Source organism: Aphelocoma coerulescens, chromosome 19 (assembly GCF_041296385.1).
Source record: "Aphelocoma coerulescens isolate FSJ_1873_10779 chromosome 19, UR_Acoe_1.0, whole genome shotgun sequence".
NCBI classification, from domain to species: Eukaryota; Metazoa; Chordata; class Aves; order Passeriformes; family Corvidae; genus Aphelocoma; species Aphelocoma coerulescens.
This window is the reverse complement of record NC_091032.1, coordinates 8968753-8988570: the sequence shown is the minus strand read 5'-3', so window position 1 is coordinate 8988570 and position 19818 is coordinate 8968753. Positions and strand designations below refer to the sequence as shown.

At 43.0% G+C, this 19818-nt stretch overlaps 1 protein-coding gene across 14 annotated transcripts in view; it reads left to right on the top strand.

Annotated features, from left to right (window-relative positions):
- The window catches only part of BCAS3 (BCAS3 microtubule associated cell migration factor), a 299613-nt gene that overhangs the window by 194673 nt on the left and 85122 nt on the right, over nucleotides 1-19818 (top strand). Inside the window, exon 24 of one of the 14 annotated variants that reach the window (XM_069033178.1) lies at nucleotides 5984-6157. The exons of the other annotated variants lie outside the window; for them this stretch is intronic. Coding sequence (XP_068889279.1) covers nucleotides 5984-6009 — 26 coding nt within the window. The 3' untranslated portion in view covers nucleotides 6010-6157. Of the gene's footprint in view, nucleotides 1-5983; nucleotides 6158-19818 lie in introns of those variants that run through there. 14 annotated transcript variants of the gene reach the window in all.

Below are 19818 nucleotides of genomic sequence, written 5' to 3'. Positions count from 1 at the left end.
AAAAAAGTACAAGGTACTTCTAGCATTTGTAAGTTTTTAATCAGGCTTTTCAGGTGGCTCTGGCTGAGCTCAGGGTTTGTCCAAGAGGAAGTTTGGCCACTTGCAAGGGGCTCAGTGGCACTAAAATAACCAGCTTCCTCCCCTAAAAGATGGGAGAGCTTAGTTTGATGTGTAACTTGGTGTGTCAAGGTGAAAATATCCCACTTGGACTCTCCAAACTGGAAGCATAACAGATAGTAAAGCTGGCAGTTGGTTTAAAAATCCCCTAAGAAACCATCCCTTCTGCATTTGCAATTCAGAATTAAATTGGGGAATTGTTCCTTCTGGTTTTCCAAGTGTCTGCTTCCATCCCAAATCTGAGCCATATGTCCTTGTGGGGTAAAAACCAGAGTTTTCTATAAACCAGCCTTCAAATACACAGTGCCAAGCCCAAAGTCTCTAGCTGTGCCTTGCTCTCTGAACTCCAGTCGATAAAAAGTTCCTCAGCAGAATCCAAATTAGCACCAGGAAGTCATGACCTGTAATGTGGGAGTTGGAAAATATCCATTTATTCTGCAGGGTGCACTGGGAAATCACGTGTTCCTGTGTAGGAACTTCAGGAGAGTGGTGAGCTCGATCCTGTTATCCCAGTGTTTTCCCAATCCCCCTTTTTTTTTTAATGCCCAAATATGTTATTATTCCTTTGCTTCATTCTAGGCTGACAGAAGCAATTCAAAAGTATTCCTCAGCATGCTGGATCTGTGCAGATCCAGGGTGCCCCTGACAGGAGTTTGCTCTGAGACCCCTAGCACAGGTCCCTTCCTATTAAGAAGTGGAGGGATATTCTGACCCCTAAACCCAGCACTGCTGAGCAGGTGGCAGTCTAATTCTTTGCTTGATTTGGAGCAATTTCTGGCTTTTGGCTCTCTGCAGTGGGATATTTATTGCATAAAAAGGGGAAAGCATCTGAGACTGGTTGAAGTCAAGTCTAAGGGTTTCCCTGCCTGCCACAGCCATCCTGAGGAAGCACCTAAGGAGTTAAAGCATCTCTGCTCACCCTGCATTCAGCTGAGGTGCACGCGATCTCCATCATGGTTGCTTTATAAATAACCACCCTGATCCTTCCTGAATTGTTTTTGCCAGTTTGTAGTGGGTGTATAGCTTTTTAAACTGGAAAACCAAAAGCTGGCTGTGTTCATTTTCTCACGAAATTGTAGCCAGAGCAGTGAATTCATAGCTAAGCTCTTACTCAGTGGCTACTGTATTTATAAATAACTTCACCTTGGCCCTGTTTCTCCAGGCATTACTCACTGCGAGTAGCACTTACTCGCGAGCAGAGTAGCAGAGAAGTAGATGATTCTGCTGTCATTACTCACAGTTTTAGTACCCTGGCACATCAGGAGGTCTGTTTTCAAGCAAGGAGTTGCTTTCCTCTAGAAGTGGCAAGTTTTCCTACCTGGTAAGAATATACTTGCAAAAATTATCCCAAGGAATTAGTACTGAAGATCAATCAAAAATCAAAGCAAAGGAAAGTAGGGAGAAAGTGTAGCCTGGGATATTGGGAAGGGTGTATGCCTAAAAGTGGTGCTGTGGTTTTCCCTTGGGCACTGTCAGGAATGTGGAGCTGAGGAGCAGCTCGGGAGCACTGATGGGAGAGGCATCACCTCATCCCTCCTGCCTTCCCCTCGCCATCACTCTGCTTTGCTGTCAAAGTGTAAATTAACTTAAAGGTTCAAAGCTTTTGGGAAAGATTCCAGAGGTCATCTTTTCTGGGTGGTTTATTGGCTGGCCTGTGTTTACCCACATCTCTAGTGTTTACCAGCTGAGGGAGTTTATGAAATTTTGATGCAGGAATTAGGTTGTTGCTCATCTTGTACCTTCTTGCTCATATTATTGACAGTACCACTGAACTGCTTGAGGCAGATAGTATCTCAGTGATCACTGTGCTATTTCAGCTCTCCACTGCTGACAACATCAGAAGTGTTTTAACAGGGTTTTAATGGGCAGCCTCTGTAGCTCCTTGGAGGGTTGCAAATAGCTGCCGTGAAAAAGCTTTTCTGCCGCTCTGAGCTGACGTGCCCTCCTTTCCTTTCCTTCCCTTCCCTTCCCTTCCCCATCCAGCTGCTGCCCCTCTCTGTGGCTGCAGCACTGTTGACAAGTCCTCCTGATTTGGGCCAGGCACCGTGCAAGTCCCTGCATCTTTCAGGGGAGCTGTGAAGAGGAGCAAGACGGCTGTGAAACCGCTGGGAAGAGCAGGGAACCCAAACTGCGTCCACAAATCCCCTCCTCTCCAGCTCCTCCAAACACGATCAGACATTTACACCAGTGCACAACATGGAGCTTTCCCCTCCTGTTTTGCTGCTCACAACATGCTTTCCATGATACCCCAGAGCAAGACTTAACGGTTTTGAAGCAAACAACCTTTATTTTTCATCAGAAAACAGAATAGGATGGAATAAATCCCCCCTTTCTCAAGACAAAGCGTTGATTTGATGGCAGCAGTTTCTAGCTGAGTGGTTGCCTTGCTCTGCTTGTTACCAGAAATGAGGCTTGGAGAACAGCTTTCTTTGGACTATGGAAAAGCTTTCTCCTCCCTATTTTGCTTAATATAACTATAATGTGCCCTTTATCACACTTCAACTTGAGTAATCCCGGTTTGGAAATAGTGCAGAAATACCCATGGGAAAAAGCACGAGAAACGTACATTATAAAAAACACACAGGCCAAGCTCAAAAGATCCACTGACATGTAAATTTAATTAAAAAATTATAGGTTTTCAATGAAGGCTTGTGTCTTCAATTTACCAGTTTCCGTGACTTCTTCAGCAAAAGTGTTTCTTTTTTGCATTCTTGGTGGAAAACACGCTGAGGGCTATTACAGTCTCCAAGAAAAGTCTCTATTCTGTGTCACAGGGAAAAAATAAAATTACCCAAAATATGTACACTTGAAATAAGTTAGACAAATATCCACTTTCCTGTTTTTGTTTTATTTCTATCCTCTAACAAAAGTTAAACTTTCCAGTAACCAGCAGTGCATGAAAAAGCATGTCCTAACTATGTGAATAACTTTCCTTTTGATTGCATGTGCAAATTTTAGGGTATTTTGGTTCTTTCCATGAAAGTTGTGTGAGATTGAATAAAACAGTGGTGAGTGGGTGAGCAGAAGAAGAGCTGATGGGCAAAGGTAGAGGCTCATGATATAAAATATCACTATTCAAAAAGGATTCTGTCTTAAATAAGGGAATCCCAAAGTTTTATTATTGAAAATTATTAATTTCTTCACCAACTGCATGTTTAAGGGAAGAAATCCCAGCAAGGGAACCCCACCTTCCTTGGTGTGATGTCCCAGGACCAAGGGGTGTCCAAAATCGAGAGATTCTCCTCAATGTCCTCAGTCTCAAATCCTGAGGGAAAGTAAAACGTGAATCTCTTGTCTGCTAAAACTTAAAAGCAAAATCCAAAGGTCTTTGGAACTCAGCAGGATTAAATGCTTTTCTTAACTCTATTCTTCCATCCACTCTTCTTTCAGCAAAGCCCTGTGCAGGCTGAACCTCTCAAATATCAGGGTATATAAAAGCTACTTCTGCTTAATACCCATTATTTCAGTTTTTAATGCACTAAAGGCAGTGGCTTTTGTGGTGCTTTCTTAAGTCCAAAGCAGCTGCTCAAAGGACCAAATCTTTAGGTTAAGAGAGAGGAAAAAAACCCTTTTCTCTGGAATTTCAGCCCCCCAGTAACTAAATGGAGGAGCTGTTCAGAGCAGAGCTCTGACTTTCACACTTTCTGCCTCCAAGCTTGTGGGTTCTGCTGCAAGTTGCAGCGCTGAGAACCACTGTGGGTTTTGTTTCTCTAACTTAATAAATAAAAACAATTCATCAGTAGCTGATGCCTTTCAGAGTGGTTTTTCCCTGAGTCAGCTTACTGGGGAAGAGGTTCATTATAAATTACAATTAACAAAACAAAAAGAAATAGGCAGAATAAAGCTTCTGATGTGGTGGGCTTCTCATAGCAGAGTTTATTTGAGGAAACTTGTAGCCAAAATGCTGCATTCTTGTTTCTATACATTGTTCCATGTCTAAAATTTAAAAAAAGAGTTTAAATGAGCAAGAGCAGAAGGGACTAAGGGAAGGAAAAGGAGCCGGTGCTGCTTTAGACTTATTTTTATGCAGATTGTTTGTCACCTGTGCTGGTTCAGTGGCTGCTTTGAAGTTAGTCTGGCATTAGTGTTGTGCCTTAGGCAAGGTTGTTTGCTGCCTCTCTGTCCGTGTTACTTCACTTGCTTTTATGTTCACTTCTATCTCATAGATTTGCTCTGCCAATCTGGGTATAATTGTATGAAACTTGGCTTTTCCTTTTATCCTGCAACTTTTGCTCACACCAGCCATCCTTTACTCTGCAGAAAGACACTTGGTGAATAAAAGGCATTGGATTGGCCTGGTCATTCCTGAATTTCCCATAAACAAAAATGGAATGCTTTTAATCTTGTTTCTTAACACATTCTAAACATGATCAAACCCAATTAGAAGTCAGAGGGTCAGAGACACATTAATTCAAAAGGGGGAGTCAGATGTAATTATGCCTCTTATGGTTGGACTCCATGATCCTGGAGGTCCTTTCCAACCTGGATGATCCTGTGGCTCATCTGGATGCGTGAAGTGATTCCAGTAGGTGTGTGAGGATCTGCCTATCCAATAGGTTTGGGCTGTGCAGGGTCAATGCAGAGATTTAAGGGATGAATTCCTCACTGCAGCTGTTTCTTGAACATCATGGAACAAAAACCAGCCTGTAATTGCACAGGTTATGTCACTCCTTCCTGACTCCTTCCCTTTATTCCCAAATATGTTTTTATCCCCCGTTTCTGGGGACAGGCAAGGTGCTGCATAGCCAAAGGGCACTTCCTTACTTCAGGGCTGAAGAGTTTCCTTAAAAACAGACCCTGTGTGTAACTCTAGGTTCAATCACACAAAATAATTGCTAAAATTTCCTTCTGTTGCATGTGCTTCTTCAGCACGTGGAGCAAATGTAAACTGCAGGGCCTTAATTTAAAAAAAAAAGGCAAACAAAATGTCTCTTGTGCTTCCCTGAGATTCCCAGGTCCAGGGCACAGCATGCATCACCCCGGGTGCCCAGGCCAAGGCCAACAGTGACAGACTGAGACTCTGGGTCATGGTTTGTAACATCCATTTGTATTTATGGCCTGATTCTGGAGGGTATTAAATGTATAAAATATGTATGTTTAAGTGATGTATTTGAATCTCCAAGTCACTCCACTGTTAATGTGCTTTTAAGTGTTTTCATGATGTGCTTAGGTAGGAACAAATTGAGCTTGTAGGGAAGTTTAGGGAAGATAAAATTTAGGATGCCTCGAGCTTCTTCAGATGGATTTAGCAGCAGGAGGGGGCAGGGCTGGAGTGGGGCTTTCCTTATGAGTTATTTTGGCTCCAGCATGGGCCAGTCAGGTATAAAATAGAGATGTCAGTGAGCAGCTGATCAGTGATGGCTTTGGCAGAGCTGAGGGTGTCCCTGCTTGTGGCTCTGGCCATCCCAAACCTCTGCCATGGCTCTGTGTTCTCCAGTGCCAGAGATGAGGCGACTCATCCTGCAAATATTTCCAGTCACATGCTGCAGAGCGTTTTAGGCAAATTTTGTTTAAGCAGCTGTTGGATGAGAACTATCAAAGCTCGGTTTTGTTCCTGGAGCTCTCAGAATATTCCTCAAGGGTTCCTGGGGCTGAAAGCAGTCATGTGTGGCAAAGCCACACTGCCAGGCTCTTGTGCTCTGGAATTTAGAGGGAAATGAGGATCCTCTCCCTCTCATTTACTTCCAGTGCTGCCGCTTCCTTTATTTCCGTGTGCTGAGGTCTTGCAGTCTTGGAACTGGGCAGCTCCTTTCTAAAATGCAATATTTACCCTGTGCCACTTCTGAGCCTGCATCCTCAGTGACAGAATTGATTGGTGCTGCTGCACTTTTAATGTTCCCTTTTATGTTCATGTTTGTTCCAACAGAGTGGCCACTAGCACAGACGACTTGAACTTGTATCACCCGCAAACTGACAACGCTGGAGCCACCAGTTTGTCATTATCCCTCCTAGTGTATCTGATTTAATTTTGCAACACTGGATTAATTCTTAAAATTGCAGTGCTTTTTGCTCGTTAATGGTCAGTAAATGATTCGGGGTGGGGAGGGGGTTGGTGGGGGAATGGAATTCATCAGTTTTGTAGTCATTTTAATTCTTCTCGTTTTAAGTTGTTCTATAAATATGTCTTTATGGATGTAGTTTTACTAGCTTAAAAACATCTAATTGAAAACAGTTGCTTAAATCTCTTTGGATCAAGGAGGCAGTAATAAGCAAAGAGAGTATCTTATCCCTGCAATCCAGAAACGCTTAGTGACTGGTATACTCAGTGCATGTGTAATCAGCTTCTTGTTTCATCTAAAAACCTTAGCTCTTTTGGTGTGATTTAGTCCTTCCCCAGCAGCATGGTTTTCCTTGTCTGTAAGATTATCAATGAGTGAAACAAAATATATAAACCAAAACTGGCCTAACAGGCAGAAGTGTTGTGAGAACTCTCTTGTTCGTTTGTGCCCTCTCGTCGTGGGGCTGGTGCATTGTAGCACATCCAGGCCTTGACCTGAGCCTTGTCAATTAACATTTTGTTGTACATTATGTAACGTTATTCTTATGACTTAACATTTGCATCAGGCAGGACTGATCTCTGCTGGTTTGTAAGGCCTCCCAGCAGATGAAGCCATGGCTCTTAGAGGAGATCAGCCTGGGCATTTACCTACTGACGCTGCTTGGGAGTCCCAAACCACTGAGCTCCCAGGGATAAGAGCTCGGATATACCTCTGCTTCCTGAATTCTGTGGGATTGGGTTTGGCAAAGGGGGGTTGTTGCTGTGATTTGGGTTTGGGGCCTTGTCTACTGTTTGTTTAATGTCAGAAATGTGAATCCTCTCTGTTTGATGAGATGTAACGGCTGCAGATCCCCGCCCACGGTGGGGGGATACTTGGATTATGTGAATGCTCTAAATTATGTTGTTAATACATTTAAACAAAAATTACTGATGACCACTCTGGCTGCTGGCCTGTTTTTTGAAGGCTCCTACCTGCGTCCCTCTGCTTTGAAATGTGGTCCCATTTTCTGAAGGGATCCTCAGAAAGTGCCCCACCAAACCTCGGAAGTCTGTAAATGATCCGTGGCTCATTTCCAAGCGGGGAAGCCAGGGAAAGAAAGCCAGTCTGTGCTGGGGGAGAGGGAAGGAGAAACCACAAGTTTTTCTTCGTGCAAGTGGGAAGTAAAACAGGTTAAGTTACGTGAGCTCTAGTGATGATTTTTAACATCTGTGTTCATTCATCTGGGTTGGACTGTCCACGTGGTCCACTGTAATGTCTCACTAGGAGTCGTAATTAATGGAAGTGGTAATTCCATAAATTGCAAGCCCACATTTATTAAGATTTCATGTATCTTGTTCCTTAAACAGGCAAACTGTGCCATGGACTTCACTCAGAAAGTTGTGTCATTTTCCTTTTTTACTTATTTTCTTTTGAAATGTCAAATAATTTCACACAAATTCATCAATCTGAAGGATTCAAGAGCTGTGGCAGCACCACAGGACTAAGGAGCACACACTTGGCAGCATCTGATTCTTTGTCCAGGGTTAAAACTCAGAGTTCAACCCCTAAAAATTCTTTTTCCAAGTCTTTGTGATAAGCAAGCAGCACTTCACACAAGGCCTTTGTTGGAAATCACCCGTGGTTTGAGGCTTTAAGAAATGCCTAAGTGTGTTCTGCCCATCTAAAAGCCATCCATTACAAAAAATAATCAGACATCCTTTTTTTTTCTTGTACATTTGTGTCATTCTGCGAATCAGACGCATTTTGTGTGCTAAGGGCAATGTGCTTTGCTTTTGGAATTCCTGAGTTTCACTAAAACCCTGGGGCATAGTTTGTTCAGGAGACCTGAGGTGACCTGTAAATGGGAGCTGCTGTGTCCCTTTGCTGCTTAGCAAGATCATTTTAAAGAGAAAGTGAAATGCAGTGTCCAGATATAATGTGATAACATCATAATCCAAAGAGAAAAGCAGTATTTTTATATTAGGTGACCTCTTGAAAGCACATTCCTCTAAGATGGGCAGCTTCCTCATTTGGAAATGACAAATCTCAGATGGAAAATAAAAAAATTGGTGACTTTCCTGTACCCAAAGAAACTCCTTATGCTGGCAGGACTGGGTCTGAAGAGTTCCTGTGGAGGTTTGGATTCTGTGTTGCTGCTTTGGATGCTGAGCTCTCTGCAGGCAGGGAAGGGGTAGGAGAAAGGAATATCTGGTTTGGTCAGGATAATATGCTGTCCTGTTTGGGAACCAGCCTTTCCATTCTTCTGGATTTAAAGCCTTCATTTTCCCCCAAAATCCCAGTGACTGACTGTCTATAAACACAGTGATAGTCTGAAAAATAATGAGGAGGGACCTGCTCCCTGTGCTCATTTCCCATGGAAAGCAGGAAACGTTGTGTTTGAGCTCCTGAGCTGCTGTCTGCAGTTTAATTCACCTTAAAATTAATTAAGAATCTTTATTGCCGTTGCCTTGAAGTTGGATTAGTTTCTAAACTCTAAACACTTGAGCTTCCCTCAAGGGAAGGGTGAATCTCTGTCTCCCTGTGGATGGGGTGTGGTGAGGACCCTCTGCATCCCAAAGTCGTGTCCATCCAGGGCAGCACGTCCCGTTCTGAGGTGCAAGATGAAGTTCTTGTACCAGTTGGGAATTTGGTGGAATTTGCTTCCATCTGACAGCGTTTCCAGATGGAAAGGAGCAACTGCCTGTTCCTGTATGGGGCCATTTCCATTCACTTCCACTGGCTTTGGGGTTGGGGAGGGGGATTGGCCACTCTGTTTTCATAGTGTGAAACCAGATGTTATTTCACTGCACTATCTGGAAGCTTTTCCTCATCCCCCAGCCTTGCCATAGGTGCTTGTCTTTTGAACCAAGGTGAATTCCACTGGAAGTGTTAGAAAGTTCAGTTCCATTTCCAGGTTTTTTTAATGATTCCTCCCTTTTCTTGCACGGTGGGTTAGGAACGTGTTAAAGCCGGTGGTAAAGTAATTTATGAAGGGCAGCTGGAGTTCAAAAGGTTCAAATATACAAGTTCAGTTCCAGCATCGTTTGGATCTTCACACCTCAGTGTCCCAACAGAGAAACTGGATACTGAGTTTTTACAGGTTTTACTGTAAAAACTGAGCCCTCCAGAACTTTTAGTAACTAATGGATTTTGCAGGAGTGATTTGACTACCCTGGATGTCCATTAGCTGGTTTGCTTTGATGTCTTTGCTGGAAACCTAAATGGCTTTTACTTGCACTTTTTTTTTACCAGTTCTATGTTTGCAGGAGATGTCTTTTGTATCACAGTAGCCAGTAGGAAAAAAAGGGATGTACTCAAGAATCGTAGGAGCATTTAATCTCAGAATATCCTAACTAGAATTTAAACTGTGTGTTGTCAAGAAAGTTTCCATCTGTAGCTCACCAATCCCAAGCTGACTACACGCAGTTTTAATCTTCTGATTCTTGAATTCATTCTTTCCTGTGTGGCTTTGGTGGTGTTAAAATTTAATCCTCAGCAGCTACATTGTATTGAATCTGCATTTCTCTCCTTTCCCTGCTTGTCCTACTTTGTTACTGGCAATGGAGTTTGAAATATCCTGAAAAATCTGTTTTCTAATATGGGGATGATTGATAAAATGCCTTTGTACCCCATGAGTAGTTTAAGAAAGTTTGCTCTTGTATTTATGGAGCTGCCAGGTACTTGGCATCATTAATTCCATATAATATACTGTTCCTATTAAAGGTGCACACCTTTGATGGCAACTCTTAAAAATATCGTGCCGATTTAAAAGACTTTTTCATCATTATGTTCTTCATGTGCCACTTACACTGAGTTGGTCTATTTCCCATCACCAGTGAGAATTAACTTTGTACAATAATATTAAGAGCAAACTTACTCTGTGTTGCAAAATAATACAGAATAATTTTAAAAAACCCTAAAAAAATCGGTGGATATTCAGGTAAATGGGACAATTCTGGAAATTTTACATGTGTTAAGACTGGCTGGCACAAGAGCAGAGGAATGATCAAACCACTTCCATTTGGAGGAGGGGGCCTGGGATGGGCTGGGGGTGTTTCTCCCTGTCAGACAAGTCCTTAGGAGGAAGGAGGTGTTGGAGCTGGTGTGGTTCCCCACACAAGGGTTTTATTTTGTGGTGGAAAATCTAATCTTTCCGAGACCCTTTCTCTTGGGTCTAAGTCTGAAGTCTGCTTTATATTGGGAGATTGGCATGAAATCCACAGCACTTAAGAGGATAAAGGCCTTTGTCTCCAAAATGTACATTTTTTTTGGAACTGTAAAGGCAGTGGAACAAGAAATGGTTTTAAGTATATAATGCTAAGATTCAACCTTGTAATCCTTTCTCAAGTAAAAATATGTTGTAGATCAATTTTATCGATTCCTATATTTTTTCCAATGTGAACATTCCCCTCAAAAAAAAGGGAGCCTTCCACATTTAACTAATGACTGAAGAATTAAAAAAGTTAATTACAACTCATAAGGACCTACTGTCACTAATCAGAGTGGAATCTTCTGGTTCCTCTGTAGGCACCATTTGATATCAGGGAGAAGCATGGAAGACTTTAAAAATAAATTGAATAAAATACCATTTCTCTTATTGCCTTCTTTATTTGCATGGTCACTTTAAAGGACCCCAAAGCCTGTTTGTACATGAGGACACTGGGCAGCTCCTCAGCTTCAGTAGATTAAATAATATTTTGAGAACTGTTGTGCTGTAAATAACCTGCAATGTTTGGAGCTTTCTCTGCTTCTTTGAAATATTCCAGGAATATAAGACAAGAAATTCTGGGAAGAAAACGGGACAGGGTGAGGAAGGGAAGAGCTGAGAGAGGAAAAGGTGGGAGGAGATGGCTCTCTCTGGATGTGTCTGTTCAGCTTTCAGTCTGCAGGCAGAGGGGACAGAAGAGACAAAGTCAAGAGAAGGAGAAGGAGTTTGAAAGGAATAAAAGGAGAAAAGACTTATTCAGTAAGTACATTAGAAATCATATCAGAGAAATAGATGAAAACAAGAGCAGAGCCCTGACTCATGCCAGTTCTTCTGGCACCACTGACTTAAATCAGTTTACACAAGCTCAGGATCAGGGCAGACTGCCTCAGATTAATTTTTTTTAATCTGAACTTCCAACTTGCTTGTTTAGTATACTTAAATGCTGTGTTTTCAACTTCACAGATTAATATGCAACAAAAATAGAATTGCCACAGGTGCTCACACGGAGAGAAAAGTGTTAAAATAGGTCAGATGTCTGATGAGCTTTGATGTCAAACTGAAAGAGAGTGGGGTTGGATGGGATATTGGGAAAGAATTCTGGCAGAGGTTTCCCAGAGAAGCTGTGGCTGCCCCGTCCCTGGAAGTGTCCAAGGCCAGGCTGGACAGAGCTTGGAGCACCCTGGGATAGTGGAAGGTGTCCCTGCCCATTGGCAGGGGGTGGAACTGGATGAGCTTTAAGATCCTTCCAACCCAAACTGTTCTGGGATTCTCTGTTTCTATCTATTTTTCCAAAAAGCCACACTCGTGGATTCCAAAGAAGAACCACAGCCTGTGACATTTTACAAGTGAGTTTTACTTCACAAAATCCCTCACATGCACACAAGTATTTCTCCTGTTTGCACTCAGCTCTGGGGAAGGCAGCACCAGCTTCGTGCTGGCCCTTGTGCTTTGTGCAGCTCAGGTCCTTGACCAACAAATAGAATTAAGAATTTTCTTTTCATAAATGCCTCATTTTGACAGGTGGTTTGTTGGCCACTGTTTTGCTTCCATGCAGATGTCAAATTTAGAGCAAAGCATGGGCAGTGTGGGATGCATTTTTGGTCAGTGAGCAGCAAAGGACTTTGGCCATCCCTCCTCCAGCACTTTTAAGGCACCTCCTGGAGTCAGGCTGGAGTGCTTTTAAAGTGAGCCAGCATCACTTGGATGTGGGTGAGGTGCAGCAATTTGGGAATTGCTCCCAGCTGGTGGAGAAATGATTTCCAAGCAAGCTGGGTGGCTCTTTAACCGCTCTTCGCAGTAGAAATAAGCTAAAATATATAAAAATGGTTGCTCTGACAAATAACCTAACGAGCCACTCAATTTGCTTTATGTATTGACTGTAGTTGCTTGACAGTTATTATTATTTTCTAATGATATTAAGTTATAAATTATTAACAAGTGTTTAATTTCAGTCCAAACAGACCCAACAAAAGGGATTTGTGCAGTTATGAATTGCAGCAAAATACAAAATTGTTGAGCTTTTAGTAAACGCAAACTTGGAGACCCTGGTTATTTCTCCCTCTTTCAACAGCCAGTCATGAAACTTTCTTGCCCTTTTCACCTTTAAACTTCATTTGAACTTGGAAAGAAGACTTGTGAATTGTGGAGGGGGGGAGGAAAAAAAAAAAAAAAAGGAAGAAAAGAAAAAGGGTGGGGGCTGGGGGGAGAGAAGCTCTGATTCTGTGTTACCGTAACAGTAATTCTGGCAAAATAATCCTCCTCTTGTGCATGAGTGTCTGCTACTGCTGCAGGGTAATCAGCTCACATGACATGCCTGGAGGCTAATGCTGGCCTGGGCTTTCTTTCTTTCTGTCTTTCTTTCCTTTTTTTTTTTTTTTTAAAGTCCATATTTAAACAAAGGCTGATTATCCAAACAAGAATTTGGACTGCATCAGCTGGACCAGTTAAATTATAGTTAGTAAAACTTGGCACCTTCCGAGCTTGGAATGTTATAATTACAGCTGGATCCTCGTTTGGTAGGAGCCGTACAAAGTAATAAAAGTGGAGATTTTTATCTTTATAGGACATAGCTTAACTCTTTGAACGCAGAGGACTAAGTGCCAAATATTACAGTTAGTGCTCAGACACACAATTCCGGGCCAGGAAATGGGATAAACAGTTGTATCCACGCTCATGTATCCATGCCAGCACTCGGGTGGATGCTGTGGCACTTGGAGGGGATGTTCATTATCCTCCAGGATTCCTCTGAGATAAGGAGCAAGAATACCAGCAGCAATTTGTTGTTGAACTCCCTTGTCTTCCTGTTGTCTTTCTGACAGCATTGCTGTGGTTTTATTTGAATTTCTCTTCTTTTTGTGTTTCCTGTTGCTGTGAAAAAGGTTTGTGTTCCGTGTAGGATCTGGGTGATCCCTGGAATTGCTGTGATTTTCATTCCTCTGGAAAACTATTTTCAGTACTGGCTTGAAATCCTGGTGGAGCTGCTCCAGGGTGGGCAGGAGGCAGGGGGTGTGAGGCAGAAGTTGGGTTTCATTTTAACAAACTGCTGTTGACCATTCCTGACTTGTTTTCCCTCCTCTCCTACAGAGAGGGCTTGGCTTTGATTAGTCACTTGCAAAGCCGAACTTTGGCTTTCTGGTTGTGTAATAAATAGCTCTGGTTGCCAGTCAGAAAATGAAAGTTCTTCTCCTAAAATTAAACCAAGAGCCCTTATCATTAGCCTAGAACAAATCAATGCCTTTGCATTAATTCCCATGGAGTGGGGCCAGTTGACAGCTTTCCCTGATGCAGCTCTGTGCATTGGTTTCTTTTTTAAGAAATTGTTTGTTGTTTGCATTTTCTGAAAACCTTAGTGAGGAATAAGGATTGAAATTCAAGCAATCAAGACTCTCCAGAGTGTTTGCAAGAGCCCACCTGCTAGATAATGTTTACCAGGCTGTACCTGGAGTTTTATCTTTGGTCTTCTTCATACAGAATAAAAGTTCCCATTCATTAAAGCGTGGAAAAGTTCATTTCCTTTCTCATGGCAGTTTCTCCCTGTCCCAGTGTACTTCTGTCAGTGACAAATAATATGGATAACATGTGATTGCTGCAGCCACGATGCTGTGGGAGCTGGGAGAACAGGGAGCAGGGTCTGTCTGAATGGAAGGACGTGGCTGTTCTTGCCTTGAAAACTGACAAGTTAAAGATTTTTCATCAAGATAAACGTGCAGATCCATAAGGTGCAGCTTGGTCTGGGAGGAATGGTACCAACTGGAAGTAAGAAAGACCTAAGGAAAAATTGCAAGTTAATGTTTACTCTTGAATTACTGTTTTAATGGAGTGGCTTTACAACGTGACCTTCCCAGTGGTGGCTGCTCCAGAAGGGGGGATTTGGGTGCCGTGGGCTCCTGGGAAGGAGCAGGAGCTGTTGGCTTTGCATCCAACACTCTGCATTTTCCATGGCTGTGGCTCAAGGAAGAACTTCTCCTTCTGGAACCAGGACATTGGGCAACTTTGATTTCTCAGCACTGGTTGAGCACACAAAAATATTTGTAGCCTTCTGAGGATAGCAGGGATGCAGATGGTTTGGGAGTTGTTTAAATCAGATTTCTCAGTGCAGTTGGAGTCTTGGGCGAATGGAACAGCAGCCAGGTCTGTTGGTTCTTGTGGGTTGATTGTTGTTTAAAGCTTAATTAAAGTAACTTTTGCTTAAAAAGAAGGAGGAAAACTCAAATTAAATGTAGATATCTGTGATAACTCTGTGATGCAGCTTTTTTCTCACAAATTGTTCTTGGAATGGAGGTTTAGATAGATGGCCATAGCCGAAAATAATAATAAGGCAATTCTATTTATGCCACAAGTTAAGAATTCCCATCACCAGCAAGTCCTAATTTACTACTTCATCTGATTTCTGATGGGAAAAATCTAATTGCTTTTGTACTGGAAATAAAGTTGATTGAACTCTGAGTTTTTCCAGTGGCTCCAAAGGTTATTTCCCAAGCTGTGCTCTTTTACAAACTGCAATGGTTTTTAATTTATCTGCTTTTTTTCAGCAGATGAACATTCAGTATTATTATATGTAGGGGAAGGGAGACTCCTAATTCTGATCTCTGTTAATGTATTGGTAGGTGGGACATTATTTGACTTCCAGAACTTCACATGAAATCTCCTATTAGAGATGTGATGGCAGAAACTCCCTGGAGATAAAACTGTGTGGTACAGGGAGCAGCTAAATATAATTTTTGTTGGTTTCATATCAAGCTCAGCAGTTTCTTTCTAGAAGGAAACACTTGAGGACTCCTGCTGCCTATAGGAACTGTTCAATCAGTATTAACAGGCAACTTTTCAGGAGCACAAGCCTTGGAAATACTTACTGAGGAGGTCCCTGAGCTTTGAATAGCAAATGTCAGTCATGAAAAAAAAAGATTTATTTGTGGTTTTTAATTTTCTAAAGAATTACAGAATTTCTATTTTGTTTAGGAAGTTAAAAAGTAAAAAACAAAATTGGTTTTGCCTTTTGTTTTCATAGAATCAGAAACAATTTACTCACATTTATTCCAGATAGTAATTTCTGTTGATTTAATAATTTCAGTTGACCTGAGTAGTACCTGCTGGTGAGAGGAGAACTGATCACAGGCCAGCAGCTTTATCACTCACCACAGTCTGTCTTGACAAACTATTTAACATGATCAGTAAAACCCAGCTTTTCTTGTGAGATATCCAACTCTCTCTGGTTTTGGCAAATCCCAAACTATTTGGAGCCTTGTGCTGCTGCAGGAAATCTTTGCTTTGTAGCAATCCCAGGGAGAAAGGCTCAAAGCAAGGGTGGTGGTATCCCTCAAACTGGGATCAAACCTTCCAAACCTCAGAGATTTATACCAAAAGCTGCACTTGAAAGCTTAGGTGGGTTTTCCTTCTCACAGAACTTGTTTTCCCATCACTCTGGCAAATTCCGTCGAGTCCATTCACACAGCAGGAATGGATCTGCCCTTGGAAAGGATTGCCATGAGGAATGGTGCTGGATTTTGTAGGCACCAAGCACTGGGAAGCAGCACGTTGCTGAAAATGAGTCAAAACTACCCCAATGGCTTTGGTTGGGTTTGCTTTACATGTGGAGGAATTACTTAATTGGTGGAATTATGTAACTGGAGAAACCAGTTGTTTTTGTAATTATGGTGATGTTTGTGTCTGCCAAGAGACTTCCTATGCAGCAGGTTTAAGCTGATCCAATTAGTAACAAAATTGGGGTAATTAACCTATCCGTTAATGAAATGTGTGCACGCACGCTGCCCTCAGTCCCTGGTTTGGGGTTGGGTTCTTTGCATTATCCTACTACAGAAAGCAAATTTAGCTCCATATAATCTATATTTAAAGCATTTAAAGCCATAGAATAATTTAAATTGGAAAATACCTCTCAGATCATGGAGTCCAAACATTCCCCAGCGCTGCTAAGGCCACCACTAACCCATGTCCCCAAGTGCCACATCCACACAGCTGTTAAATCCCTCCAGGGATGGCGTCTCCACCACTGCCCTGGGCAGCTGTGACAAGGCTGGACAGCCCTTAGAGTGAAGGAATTCCCAAATATCCAACCTAAACCTCTCCTGGTGCCGCTTGAGACCACTTCCTCTCACCCCATTGCTTGTTACCTGAGAGAAGAGGTGAACCCCACCTTGCCCCAAACCTCCTTTCACTGAGTTGTGGAGTGAGAAGGTCCCTCCTGAGCCTCCTTTTCTCCAGGCTGAGCCCCCCCAGCTCCCTCAGGCTCTCCTTCCCAGCTCTGTTCCCCTCTGGGATGAGCCTCTCTCTGCCAGGTGATGGGGTGGAATATCCTTATGAGGAGAGCTTTGCTGATTCCTGAGGCTGGGGTTTCTCGTGGCTCTGCACCCCATGGCCTGAGGTCAGTGTGCAGTTGCACTTTGGGAGTGATGATCCTTCAGGGAGGGATGGTTCCCATCAAAAAGCCCAAAGATTAACTGGCACATGGAACAAATCAGCTATTTTTGATAGCAGGGACCGTGATAAACACTGGACAGGGTTCCCCATAGTGTGGCTTGTTCAGTGCTCAGGGAACAGTTCAGGAAGAGTCACCCATGACTGGTCTCAGTGCAGAACTCACAGAAGCTCCTCCAAGACAAGGAGCTCTCTGGATAAACTCCTGTGTGCAGCACTATGGAAAATTTTACTCAGCAGTTGCCTTCCCTTGTAGTTGATTAATACAAGATTTCAGTGTTCCCAGTCCATTAATCTTCACAAGCACATCTGCATACTGAAAAATGTTTTTAAAAACAACATTAAAAAAAAAAATTACGGGCGCTGATAATTCTGAAGATAAAAAGAACTTGAAAGAGCAACAATAAACTGCAGTTCACTTGCATGATGTGAATCCCAATCCAGCGTGAGAGAGGGGCTTTGCCACTTCAAATATTTTAATTGTATAAGAGGAAAACACTGGAAAGTGGTTGTTCTTTGGGCACTGGATGCAGTTCCCACTGCAAAATATCCTGGCCTGTGTTCTATCAAGTAATATGAGTCAAAAAGGTATTAGGGAAGTGTTAGAGACATCACAGGAGGAGTTGGAGGTGAAGTTTGGGCTGTTGAGAAAGTTAATTACCCTGAAAAGGAATTAATAGTGGAGGTGTGTAAGAACCAAATGCCAGGAGAGCAGGATTTGGGATTTAAGGAGTCCACAGCTAAAATTGGATAGCTGAGCTGTTCTTTCCTAGCATATTTGTTGGTACAAACAGGGTAACAGTGATGTCCAGATGCCTGATATTTCCCGAAATGGAGGATTTTAAGGGTTCCCTTCACCTTCTGAAACTGCAGCTTAACGAACAACAAACCCCATGGTGAGTTTTATGACCCTGGATTTCTATTTATTTTACCAAGTACTTTTCTAGTAAGGAGATACCTGGAAAGCCTGCCAGGTAACTCTGATCCCTTTCCCATTTATCCCAGAAGTACTGAAAGCCCTTATTGTACAAGGCAGCGTCTGCTTCGAGGGAAGACAGCACAAGAAAACCTCCTGAACTCTGCTCAACACTTCCAGGGGGGAATTGCTTTGTGAGGAATTTGGGGCTTTCAGCTCAGGCAGGATCTTATCATGAACCAACCTTCATTTGGTGGGCTAGGACACTGCCAGGCACCTTCTGCCAGCTCTGGGGACAGCTGTGACATCTCCAGTGCTGAATTCCTGTGTCCCTTCCCTAGCCAAGCGCCTTCAGCCATGACACAACCAAGAGCAAACCAAGCAGGGAGGGGCTGAAAATCTGGAAAATTCAGTTTAGCCCTTATTTAGTTCAGATTTTTACTGAAAGTAACTGGATCCTAAGTTCATTTAAAGAACTAATTTTCTAGATCCGAGTGTTTTTATAGCGAGAGGATGTTGTAAAGAAGTTGTTTATAATGGAGTTTATCTTAGGCATGGAACTTTTTGCCAGTCTAGTATCAGGAACGGTCTGGAAAAGCCTTCCAGTGGTGGTAGCTTAAGGAAGGGGGGGGGACCAGGGTCGGGGAGAAAACCTAATAAAAATAGCTGAGATCATTCAACAGTTATCAAGAAACAGATACTGCAATTTTATAACAGAGAGCACTAAAAGTATATGCACTCTTAAAAGGCAATTAAAATGTATACTCCAAAACTATAAAACATTTTCTTTTCATCTGGAACATTGAGGGCAGATTACAACACATTAATAACGTTTTGTTTACAGTTCAGTTTCTGATGGCTTCCAAATGCAGTCTGTGTAGATTAACCAGAAGGAGTCCAGTTCTCTTTTAAGAGAGCTTGTAAAGGAAAGCAATGTGGTAAGATTGTTATGAAAAGCTGGTGTATTTAGGAAATAGCACTTAGCAGGGTCTCTCTGAATGGCTGCCAGGTCAGGAAGCTGAAGTGCAAGGCTTGGCCCTCGTTCAGGCCCCCCAGTCCCGGCTCCTTGACCACACAGTACGTCAGGAGCGAGCCCCGGCGAGCCAGGAGCCCCACCACGCCCCCGCCGCTTGGCACACGCATTTTCACATAACCCAGGGCTCCGGGGGGAGGGAGGCACGCCGGGGCCGAGGGAACAGGCAGCTTATTAAAATAGAAATGGATAAATAAAACAGGCCTGGGAATGGAGCGGTGCCTCGGTCCCGCTGCCGAGGGCGCACGGCTCGGAGCCGGCCCTCGTCCCACTGCTCCTCCTCATCCTCATCCTCTGCCTTCCCCAGGCCTGTGCCAGCTGTACCTCCCGCTGCAGGAGTGGAGGAGCACCAGGATATTGTCCCAAGATCTGTATTAAATGGGGCAGGCGGTGACAGGACAAGGGGGAATGGCCTTGAGCTGAAGGAGGGTAGATTTAGATCAGATGTACGGGAGGAATTGTTCCCTGAGAAGCTGTGGCTGCCCCATCCCTGGAAGTGTCCGAGGCCAGGTTGGAGCAACCTGGGATAGTGGACAATGTGGACAGGCTGCCAGGGCAAACAGGTGCTTGAGCTCCTCTCCTGCCCTCAGTGTGCTTTATCCACTGCAAGAACTTCTCCACAGAACCCTGCAAATTCTCATTCTCATCCCAAAGTGTTTCTTCTATGCAATGTCTTCCTGATTTTTCTCTTCCTGGAATGAGGGAAAACAGCACTGGCCTGGAGTTAGTTTAGTTCATGATATCGTGACTTCTGCCATTCCTGGGGACTTTTTCATTGCTATTCTCTATTTGGAAAAGGTCAAAATGGGATACACTGCTGACCTAGCACACAGTGTCCTTCTTACAGTATCTGTGCTGTCCACATTTCCCCCTTTTTCCCTGGCAGCCCGCTCTGTGTTAAGGAGAATAATACAACAGAGAAACTTTACTTTTCTGCAATGCTGCAATGGTATATTTTATGTTAAATGCAAAGGGAACACGATTGCTCTCCAGTTACTCCTTTGTGAGAGCTGTCCTTTGGCTGTGCTTCATTTCACTGTATAAGTAAATGCTGATCATTTGTACAGGCTGTTTTCAGGGCTCTCAAACCACTCTTTTGCCCTTAGAAATTGATCCCCTGGTTAGAAGAATCTGC